The sequence below is a fragment of the Pogoniulus pusillus genome, chromosome 10 (genome assembly GCF_015220805.1).
Source record: "Pogoniulus pusillus isolate bPogPus1 chromosome 10, bPogPus1.pri, whole genome shotgun sequence".
Classification (NCBI taxonomy): domain Eukaryota; kingdom Metazoa; phylum Chordata; class Aves; order Piciformes; family Lybiidae; genus Pogoniulus; species Pogoniulus pusillus.
Window position 1 is genome coordinate 8027177 of NC_087273.1, and position 11088 is coordinate 8038264.

General features: G+C 50.2%; 1 protein-coding gene across 1 annotated transcript; it reads left to right on the forward strand.

The window, feature by feature from the left end:
* Positions 1-726: 726 nt before the first annotated feature.
* On the forward strand, positions 727-9819 carry CCNG2 (cyclin G2). The gene is made up of 8 exons (XM_064149737.1): positions 727-997; positions 1192-1328; positions 2196-2333; positions 3815-4065; positions 4197-4275; positions 5098-5196; positions 6082-6287; positions 7750-9819. Exons 2-8 carry the CDS (start codon positions 1218-1220, stop codon positions 7883-7885), a joined length of 1020 nt encoding a protein of 339 aa, XP_064005807.1. The 5' UTR covers positions 727-997; positions 1192-1217; the 3' UTR covers positions 7886-9819.
* The last annotated feature ends 1269 nt before the right edge of the window (positions 9820-11088 follow it).

Below are 11088 nucleotides of genomic sequence, written 5' to 3' on the forward strand. Positions count from 1 at the left end.
GGGGGCAGCAGGACAGGATTTGTCGTTATCCTTTACTGCGACGCTTTATGATGGCGGTAGGGAGCGGGAGGGTGGCAGTGGTTCTCAGGTGCCCCGCGGGGACTGGCAGCCGTCGCTGCGGGGCCGAGCGCCGGTGCGGCCCGACCGTTGGCAGTCCCTGGCCTCCCGCTGCGCCGGTTGCTAAGGGCCGCAGCTGGAGGCGGGGCAGAGGCAGAACAGGTCCGGCCAATCCGGGCAGAGCACCTCTGGGTCGGGGGCCAATCGCCGCCTGTAAACAACACACCCTCCGCGGAGCGGGCGGGAGGGGCGGGGCCCAGCGGAGCTGCTGGCCAATAACCAGCGGCGGAGCGCCGGCCAATCAGGGACGGGGAAGGTTTGGGCGGACGTTTTGAAACGAGTCGGCGGCTCCTGCGGCGCCGCGCTTGGGTCCCTTTAAAGGAGTGACGCGACTTGGCGGTGTCTCCTTCCGCCGAGGCGTTGGCCGCGCTCCGGAGAAGCCCGGCTTCGCCCTGCTTCCTTTATAGCAGAGGCGCTGCTGCGTGCTTACGTCGCGTCCTGGCCTGACTTACGGTCCCTCTCGGGGCACCCTTAAGGGTGGGCGGCTGGCAGCGGACTACTTTATCCCTCCAGGGCTCCTCACCGGCCGGGCCTAGCAGGGAGCACTCCGCGCGGGGCCATCTGCGGGCCGCCCGCACAAAAACAAGGGGGAGGAGCTGCGCCGCCTCCATTTTGATGCGGGGCTGGGGCGGAGGCGGCTGCTGGGGGCCGGGGATGGTGCCGCTGCCTCGGGTATCGCCGTGACTCCCTGGGGGAGGCGAGTGGGGCCGGCCGCGGGCAGGGGCGCAGACGGCCCTGCCTGGATGCGGGGCCAGCGGCGGAGCCCACCCGCGTCCCTGCGGTGACGGGAGCCGGGCTCGCCTCCCCCCTCCCCGCCGCGGAGGAACCGAGCGGTGAGGGCCGCGGGGGGGGGCCCGGTGCTCCCTCGCTACCGCCCCGGGTGAGTGTGGTGACAGGGCTGGGCTGTCCCCTCCTTGAGGCGTCTTGCCAGACCCCTTTGTTCGCCTCCCTGGGGGGAAAGCGGCTGAGCGGTTTCCAGCGGGGCTGGGGGCGGGGGGCGCCCGGCCGCCTTTGTCCCCGCTGGGGAGGGGGAGGCGAGCTGCCAGCTGTTGACGACCTGTGTGTGCTGCGCAGGTGGAGGAGCGGAGGCAGGGGAGAAGATGAGCAGCGAGGCGCTGTGGCTTTTCAAGCAGCTGAACCTCCACCTGGAGCAGGAGGGGCGCTTCCAGCCCCGCGAGAAGGGGCTCAGCCTCATCGAGTGCGCCGCCGAGGTGAGCGGGCAGCCGTGCGCCGCGGGGGGCAGCCTGCTCGGGGCAGGAAAGGGCGCTTCAGGGAAGTCGGAGCTAGCAGGGAGACGGAGAATTCTGTGCTCTGTCAACGCCGCTTGTCTTTTGTTCGAGCTCCGTCCGTGTGGTTGCTGTGGTACAGTTCATTATCAAAGCACTGTGACCTACAGGACACAGCAAACGTTTTGGCGTTCGGTAGTATAAGCTTGGGCTGAACGCAGAACCCAGAGATGTGTATTGTCTTTCTCTTGGTACTGCAAGAGAGGGATGTCAGGTGAGGCAGTTAATGCTTTGAATCATCAAGGTATAGGGAAATGAACCTGAAACTGCTCAGTGTTTGGCAGTAAGGAAAGAAGCTAAGCATAAACATTGCCAGAATTCCCTGCTGAGCTCAGGGCAGGCTTGCACTCTTTCTGATGCTTCTGAGTTCTGGAAAGAGCCTTAATGCTTAACAAAAAGAAGCCTCTGAAATCAGTCTGCTAGCTTGCTTTGAAAGCAGAGCTTTTGCTGCTTAACTATTAACACGGGGGTGGCAAGGAGAGTAAGATGAGTTCAGTCGTCTCTGTTTCCTTAAGGTCAGGAGTCACTGGATATGCAAGCACTTAGTAACTGTTGCCTTAAAGTAACAAATACGTAGTTGGCAATGTGGCTGTGCTGAGTATTGCACCAGTGAGACTGTAATCCGTGTACCTGGGGTGTGTTTTGAGCCTCAAATACCTGAATTAACGTATTCGAGAAAAAGGAAGGAGAAAAATAGTTGCTCCTCTCTGATCTAAGATGATTTAGGGAGCAAGTGGTTACAGCCACCGCTGGTGCTGCTGAGTGATTCTGACTTTGCTTCCCTGGTCATAGAATGAAAACACTCTGTGCCCCAGACAAAGGAATGCCAAGGTGGAAGATCTTTGGAGCCTCAACAACTTCTTCGGGTTTGCAACGGAAACGTTTGTTTTGGCCGTTAACATTCTGGACAGGTTCCTGGCTCTCATGAAGGTATTTTGGGGGGAGGGGAAGAGGAGGATCCGTTGGTGTAAGCCTCAGCTTACTGTGAACTTTCTTGCCTGACCAAAGAGGGGAGGGGAGGGTTGTGATCTAGGTTGGAAGTGTGGCTGTTTGATCATTGCGTGCTAGCAACACTTGTGAAGTCCTTTGTCACCCTGGAGTACCGCTCTGAAGGCGAGTAGCAGCATGGTTTAATTCCTCTAATAGCTCTGGAGCCAGATGTAAAAGACTAAGAAAGGAGGAATTAAGAAACAAACCATTTTGTGTTGCAGAGTATTTCCAGTTAAAGCTTAGCTTAGCACTGGAACTAATGCCAAGTGATGTGGTGGGTCTTTTTTTTTCCCCTAGATGCTTTGCTTTTCATGTTTGCAGCTTCATAGCAGACGATCTGACCCTAAACCAGCTTACCATTATTAGGAGAAAACCCAACACACAAATCCCCTCTTCCAACCCCTACCGCTCCACGGTTCTGTGACAAAGATGCATCAGTTCTGTGGACTGATTGTCCTTGAGGTGGCACAAAACGATTTCCTGGTGGAGAGGAGAGAATAGCAGAGGTAGGAACAAGTTGGGGAGGGGTAGGACTGCCTCGAACAGGCTCGGGCTGGCTTTGTGTAAGCTTTTACTAAGGGTAGGTGAGCGCCGCTGCTTGGCGAAGCGGAGGTTACTGCAGTGCTCACTGCGCTCCGTTTGTGTGATGGTGTGCAGCAGCTCAGTCGAGGGTGCTCAGCTGTCGAGCTTCGCTTCCTCTGCCTTAGCTGTGGCAGATTGATGTGACAGTCACAGAACGGTGGGGGTTGGAAGGGACCTCTCGACCAGCACCCCCCCTTCCAAGACAAGGCCAGCTACAGAAGATCACTCAAGAGCACAGTCATGTGGCTTTGGCATGTCTCCACAAATGGATGCTCCACCACCTCTCTGGGCAGACTGCTCCAGTGTTCTACCACCCTTAAAGTTCTTCCTCATTCAAGTTTGTGCCAGTTAGCCTTTGTCCTACCACTGAGCACCACTTAAAAAAAGCCTGGTCCTATCCTGCCACTCACCCTTGACATATTGGTCAGCATTGGTAAGATCCCCCTCAGTCTGCTCTTCTCCACACTAAAAAAAACCCAATTCCTTTAGTCTATTTTCATAAGAGAGAACACAGAATCCTAGAATGGTTTGAGTTGGAAGTGACCTCCAAAGGTCATCTGGTCTGGCACCCCTGCAGTCAGCAGGGACATCCTCCACTAGATCCAGTTGCTCAGAGCCTAGTCCCAGTCCTCTCATCACCTTTCTTTGTTGATTGCTGAAACTTGTGGTGTGACTGTGACTGAGTGGGGTGCATGAATCGACTGACATCACTTCTAGTTGAGATAAGTAAAACTTCCTGTTAAGCTGAACACATGAATCAGCTCCCCTAGGTTGGAGGAGCTGTTGGTGTTGCTGTTGGAGAGCAGGAAGGTACTCACAGCACTGCTGCTTCTTTGTAGGTGAAACCAAAGCATTTATCTTGCATTGGAGTTTGCTGTTTCCAGCTGGCTGCCCGGGTGGTGGAAGAAGAATGCAATATCCCCTCTGCTCACGAGCTCATCCGGATCAGCCAGTGTAAATGCACCGTCTCGGACCTGAGGCGGATGGAAAAGATCATTTCAGAGAAGTTGCACTTTGAATTTAAAGCTACTACTGCCTTAACCTTCTTGCACTTGTACCATACTATTGTACTCTGTCATACCTCAGAAAGGTGAGTGATAGTTTGAGCCCCTTTCCCCTTCAGTTTCCCCTTAAATGCTGATGATGTTGCCCGGAGAGGAGGCAGCTGCTGACGAGTGACTCCCTGTTGATATCCATGTTTTTCTCTTGGGTGTCTCACAGGAAAGAAATGCTGAACCTTGACAAATTGGAAGCACAGCTAAAAGCTTGCAATTGTCGTCTGGTCTTCTCAAAAGCAAAAGTGAGTAACCACACAGTCACTGAGGTTGGAAAAGGCTGGGTCCAACTGGCAGCCCAGCACCACTGTGGCCACTAAATTGTCCTCAAGTGCCATGACCACGTGTTTTTTGAGCACTCCAGGGATGGGGACTCCACCACCTCCCTGGGCAGCCTCTTCCAATCTCTGACCACTCTTGCAGCAAATAATTCTTCCTTCATCTCCAACCTAACCCTCCCCTGGCACAATTTCAGGTCATTGCCTCTTGTCCTGTTGTTAGTTACTTAGAGGATGTCAACACCATCTTCACTGCAACCTTTCAGGTTCCTCTTCTCTAGACTGACTAATCCTGGCTCCCTCAGCCTCTCCTCATCAGACCTGCTCTCCAACCCCTCACCAGCTTCATTGCCCTTCTCTGTACCCACTTCAATGTCCTTCTTATGCTGCACTGCCCAAAACTGGGCACAGTGCTTGGGGTGCAAGTAGCTTTCTTTGACTGCTTGAGGTTGTCTCCCAGGCAACCAGCAGCAGAACAAGGGGACACAGTCTCAAGTTGTGCTGGGGGAAGTATAGGTTGGATGTTAGGAGGAAGTTGTTGGCAGAGAGAGTGATTGGCATTGGAATGGGCTGCCCAGGGAGGTGGTGGAGTCACTGTCCCTGGAGGTGTTGAAGCAAAGCCTGGCTGAGGCAGTTAGTGCCATGGTCTGGTTGATTGGCCAGGGCTGGGTACTAGGTTGGCCTGGCTGATCTTGGAGGTCTCTTCCAACCTGGTTGATTCTATAGGACGTTTGAATTCATGTTTTGTTGAGCAGTGATATAATTATTATGCCTTTTTTTCCCTTTCAGCCATCTGTCTTGGCCTTGTGCCTTCTCACTCTGGAAGTTCAGACTTTGAAGTCTGTTGAGCTGTTTGAGATCCTGCTGCGTGTTCAAAAGCATTCGAAGGTAAATGCTTCCTGTGGGTTGTTTTTGCAGTGGTTGGGGCTGGTGCAGTTAATGATGTCCAGGGTTATATTTAAGGGACCCCTGCTGACAATCTTTACAGGTGCTGTTTTGGCATCAGCTGAAGGAAGCAGTGAAATGATTGTTTAAGCATCTGTCTGCAACTCCAGTAACAGGATTTTGTTGGTAGAATGCCAAATGCCCAGAAACCTGCTGCTTGGAGAGCAAGGGCAGGCTGCTTCTGCTATCACACAGACTGTGATAGAATGGTTTGGATTGGAAGAGACCTTCAAGATCATCCTGTTCCAACCCCCTGCTATGGAGAGGGACATCTCCCACTAGCCCAGGTTGCTCAAGGCCTTATCCAGCCTGGCCTTGAACAAATCCAGGGAGGGAGCATCCACAGTCTCCCTGGGAAACCTGTTCCGGTGTCTCCCCACCCTCACTGTCAACAGTTTCTTCCTCCAGTCTTGATCTAAATGTGGTAAAGATGGAAGCTTTTCACCCTTGAAGTCAAATTGAACTAAGCCAGTTTTCTAGAGGAGCAAAAGCAATTCTTTATGAGATGATTCCATTTTAAAAAGGAATTTGATTTATGAATGGAATCATCTTGGTTTCAATTTTCCCTTTGGAAGTGATGATGAAAAGAGCAAACAGCAACTGCAGGGCAAACTGTCAGCTCAGACTTGACATTTCAGGGAGGTGCAGAGGAGCTCACTTTCAAAAGCAGCCCAACTGACAGAAGTATTACAGTTCTGACTCACTTTTATCTTGACTCATGTTTTTCTTTTTGCCAAAGCCTTTCTGAGAAGGTGAAAAAATGAGGGAGGGGTTATCCCTAGAGCCTGTGTGTAATAGACTGAAGAGATTCTTTTCTTCTCTTGTCAGATCAGTGATAGTGACCTACTTTACTGGAGGGAGCTGGTCTCCAAATGCCTGGCAGATTATTCTTCTCCTGAGTGTTGCAAACCTGATCATACAAAGCTGGTTTGGATCGTGTCGAGGCGTACAGCCCAGAATCTACAAAACAGTTACTACAGCGTTCCTGAGCTGCCAACCATCCCAGAGGGTGGATGCTTCAGTGAGAGGGAGAGGTTGGTACAGCTTCTCTCAGTGGGTTCATTTCTTGGAGGGTCTTGTGTTTGAGGGGGCAAATGTTCATGGTAACTGTTACTTGAGGGGAAGATGCTAGCTTGGGCAGCACTGGTAGGCTGAGGATAGGTCACAAGGATTGTTTAAAAATGGGGAGTGGTCATTTTGAAGTAAAAGTGCTTTATAGGGAGGCATTCATGGACCTCCTGTGGGATGAGTCCAAAGGAGGGCTGGGAAAATGATCAGGGGGCTGGAGCACCTGACAGGCTATGAGAGTTTGGGCTGTCTAGCCTGAAGAAGAAAAGGCTTTGAGGAGACCTTGTAGTAGCCTTCTAATATCTGAAGGAGGCCTACAGGAGGGCTGGGGAGGGGCTATTACACGGTCTTGTAATGTCAGAACAAGGAGTAATGGGTTTAAACTGGGAGAGAGGAGATTTAAACTAAATGTTAGGAAGGAGCTCTTTACAGTGAGGGTGGGGAGACACTGGCACAGGTTGCCCAGGGAAGTTGTGGCTGCTCCCTCCCTGGAGGTGTTCAAGGCCAGGTTGGATGAGGCCTTGAGCAACCTGGGCTAGGGGGAGGTATCCCTGCCCAGGGCAGGGGTTTGGAACTGGAGCATCTTTGAGGTCCCTTCCAACCTCAACCATTCTGACAGGCTGAGGAAACTTGGGTTCAGCCTGGAGAAGAGAAAGCTCCAGGGGACCTTAGGGCAGCCTTCTGGTACCTGAAGGGGGCTACAAAAAGGCTGCAGAGGGACTGTTTGCAAAGGCCTGCAGGGACAGAATGAGGGCAGTGGCTTGAAATGAGAGCAGAGCAGATTTAGATTGAATGTGAGGAACAACTCTACATCATGAGGGTACCGGAACACTGCAACAGGTTGCCTGGGATGGTAGTGGAGGCCCCATGCCTGGAAATATTCTGGAGAAGGCTGTGAGCAACCTGCTCTACTGAAGGCTGTCCCTGCTGACTGCAGGGGGTTGGACTGGATGACCTTTGGAGGTCTCTTCCAACTTGACCCATTCTGTTACTGTATGATTCAGTTTTTTGAGACATGCAAAGCACTTCAGTTTTCTGAAGCAATCTGCATTTGATAGCTTAAACTCTGTCTCCTTGATGAAGAGATCTTGCTGGCATTAGAAGAAAAGGAATTGTAACTTGGTGCTGAGAAGCATTTTGATGATTTGCCATTGGAATGGGCTGCCCAGGGAGGTGGTGGAGTTGCAGTCCCTGGAGGTGTTGAAGCAAAGCCTGGATGAGGCACTTAGTGCCATGGTCTGGTTGACTAGATAGGGCTGGGTGCTAGGTTGGCCTGGATGAGCTTGGAGGTCTCTTCCAACCTGATTGATTCTGTGATCTGGGGTGTTACACAACACAAAAGCATGCAAGAAAACAGGTTTGAGGAATATTTGCCAGTTTTGAGGTGATGTTCTGTTTTTATCTTCCTGCTGTGTTTTTTTTCTCTAGTGAAGACTCCTGTGAAGATATGAGCAGTGGGGAAGAAAGCCTCAGCAGTTCTCCTCCAAGTGACCTGGAAGGCACCTTCTTCTTTGAACTCAAACCTCCAGCAAAGTGGCAACAACCTCTTAACTGTCGCTCTTGATTGTGCTGGGTTGAGATTTTAAATGCACAGTAGAGGCTTTTGGCAATAATAAATGAGGTGGTAAACTGTAGTAAGGCAAAAATTGCTGTGGTCTGTCAGTGCTTTGAATGCCTGCCTTGGTTTTTTCATTGTAATTAAGGAAGAAAAAAATCCTATTCAGGTCCTCAGTGAAAACCAAACTCTAATGAGTAGTTCTGTTGTCAAGAAGTATAAATGCTCTGGTAGCTGGTGGGCCAAAATGCTTATTAGCATCTAATTGTGGACTGTGTTAACAGCTGCATAACAGACTGAGGGGAGTAAGGTTTTGTTTTCCCTTTGCTTGGCTTCATCCCCCTTTGGGCTCAAGATGTTGACCAATTTGTGCAAGTCCAGCAGGAAGCTGCCAAAATGCTTCAGCAGTTTTGGGCACAGGACCTGTGGGGAGAGGCTGAGCAAAAGGAGGTTGTGTAGCCTTTGAAGGGTTGAACAGCAGCCTCTGGTGTGGAAGAGGAGATTGCAGAGGAGATGATTTCAGGGTCTTGACTGAGAAGCATAGAGTGAGGATGAGAGGCTTTAAACTGTGAAGTTCTCAGTTCATAGAGGTTTGCTCCATGGGGAGATAGCCAAGCACAGGAATGGTCCAGGCTTTTTTCTGGGAGGTTCTTGAGTTTCAACATGGTAAAACCCAGAGCTTGGTGTGAATTCAGCTTTGAGCAGCAAGATTAAATTAAAGTCATCTTGAGGGCACCTCCACTCCTTGATGTTGGGGCTTACATCCAGCTGTCCAGAGCAGGTGATGTGGAATGAGGCAAACACAGTACCAGGCTGTGGTGATGTAGTGTCAAATGGGCCAGGTGCTGAAACTGCTTTAATGCTCTGCTTCTTTGCAGCTGGATCTTGAGCTATGTACCCCAAGAGGGTTTTTCTTTGGAGGAGCTTGGTTTTTAGCAGCTTAAGGAATCCCAACAGGAGTGTGCATGGCAAGGAGGAGCAGTAATTTCCTCTGAAGGATAGGCTGAAGTGAGCAATTCCTTATTTTCTTTGACACACCTGTTTCTACACTGAAATCCATGTTGTGTTCCTCAGTGTTCCAACTCTTCCCATGCCAGGCCATCCTATTAGACTTATTAACATGCTAAAGCTTGATAAGTCTGCATTCCTTTGCCCTATTTAACCCTTGTAGTTGCTTTGCAGTATAGTCATACTACTATTATTATTACTGAGTCATTAATCAGACTTGTTTGCATGCTTATGTAAAAAGCAGTTAGTGCAAGGAAAAAAGTTGCTCTTTTGCAGTCCAATCAGGTCAATGTGACGTCGATGAAGTAGTTGATGTAATAATGGCTTTGTTTTGTTTTCCTGACCTGTTTTTCCTTCCTTGAAGCACAAATTGAAGTATGGTTGTGTGTATCTCCTTGCTGAAGAAGGTAGGAAAGTAAAGGAGGCAGGAGACTAAATTAGCTGAGAGTAATGATGTGAAGTGTGGTGGTGCCAAAGTAGAAATGAAGAAGCCAAGAAGCTCAAGGCTGTTTTGTAGAAGGGTGGGGAGGGGGAAAATGTTGTTTTAGGATGGGAAGAGCAGTGCTGTAAGTTGATAACTGTTCTGTGATTTCTAAAATAATTAAAAGTTTACAAAAAATGTATATAAAAATGTAAATGGGGGAAAAAATGTACAGGGAAAAGAAGAAAAAAAAAAACCCCAAAGCCCCAATTTAAACCAAACCTCTGGGTGGCAAATACTGTATTTTTTTACACTGTATGTAACTTTTTTTTGTAGGTATGTTGCATGTAGATAGTAATTTATTGTGCTCCTCTGTATGATATAAATACTGTACATCTGAAAAGGCTTCTTCCTGCCAGGAGAGCTCCCTTCTGAAATGGAGTACTTGGGGGTGCAGGTAGTGGACCTACTGAGTCTTGTTTGAGAACAAAAATAAACCAAGTGCTGTTATTAACTTCTCTGCCTTCTGGTTTGTTCCTTGCAGATCTGTTGTGTGGCTTGTGTTCCAGGTTCTCCAGGAGTTCTGGTTAAGCTGCTTGCAAAGAATGGCTGGGGTTGGAAGGGACCTCAGAGATTATCTACTCCAAGCCTCCTGCTGTGGGCAGGGACAACTCAGCTACTCAAGGCCTTAACCAGCCTGGCCTAGAACACATCCAGGAAGGAGGCAGCCACAACCTCCCTGGGCAACCTATTCCAGAGTCTCACCAGTCTTGGTGATGAACTTCTTCCTAAGCTCCAGTCTAACCCTACTCTTCCTCAGCATTTAAACCATTCCCCCTTTTTCTGTTGCTGGGCACCTTGAAGAAAAGTCCCTCTGCAACCCTGCAGCTGAGGTGAGCTCTTGTGCTGTGGTGAGTGGTGGGACTTGCTCTTGGACATCTGGCAGCTCCCAAGTGTGCTAGGCTGCAGTGGGTTTGTGGTTGCTTGCTGCTCAGTCTCCTGAGTGAAGCCTAGTCACAGGATGTCTGCATCTTGGCAATCCACAACTCCTCATCAAAGGCAAACTTGAACTTGTTTCTCTTTCACCTCCTGCCCATCTTGCCAGCTTTTGCAAATAGTGTCTGTGTTGCAAAAATGAAGGACTAAGGGTTTGTAAATGATTCTTGCTGGAAAGATGTTCCCAGCTCTAGAAAAAGAGGAAGCCAGGACCTGCACTCAGCTACCTGCTGAGATGGTGTAAGCATCATGATAGACCTTGGAGGTTGATAGAAAGCTTCCCTATTTTTATCCTTTCTTGTGCGAGAGATGGAGTGAAGGAAAGCCCCAAGGTGTTCCCTCTGCCAGGGCAGCCTGGTTTCAGCTCACCCACTGCTGCTGTGAAGGGAAGTCCTGCCTTGGATATTCCAGCACTGGGGCTGGTTATGGAGAGGGTGCTGAGGCTGACAGTGCTATCACTCAGCAGGGAACATGTGGGAAGAAGAGGGCCACTGCTCCTGCTAAAAGAACCCTCCTGTTAATTTATGGCCTTTATAGCTACTTCAGGAACACACTACAAGACTTCCCGCGGGCAACAGCAGAGGGATGGACACGACAATAGTACCAAGTTCTGCATAAAATTCCTTTCTTCTAACTCAGTTACCACTGAAAGTCAGTTACAGAACCATGAGAGAGTTTGGGTTTGAAGGGACCTTCAAGATGATTCAGTTCCACCCCCTTTGCCATGGGCAGGGACACTTCCCACTAGAGGTGAGCACTACTTGAGCAGCCAGGTTGCTCGAGGCCC

What these genes read in the sequence shown, in the direction of transcription:
- CCNG2 (XM_064149737.1), top strand. Translation starts at nt 1,218, where the DNA reads ATGAGCAGCGAGGCGCTGTGGCTTTTCAAGCAGCTGAACCTCCACCTG. An exon ending in TCATCGAGTGCGCCGCCGAG is followed by an intron (nt 1,329 to 2,195) that starts GTGAGCGGGCAG and finishes CCCTGGTCATAG; the next exon opens with AATGAAAACACTCTGTGCCC. An exon ending in TGCTTCAGTGAGAGGGAGAG is followed by an intron (nt 6,288 to 7,749) that starts GTTGGTACAGCT and finishes TTTTTTCTCTAG; the next exon opens with TGAAGACTCCTGTGAAGATA.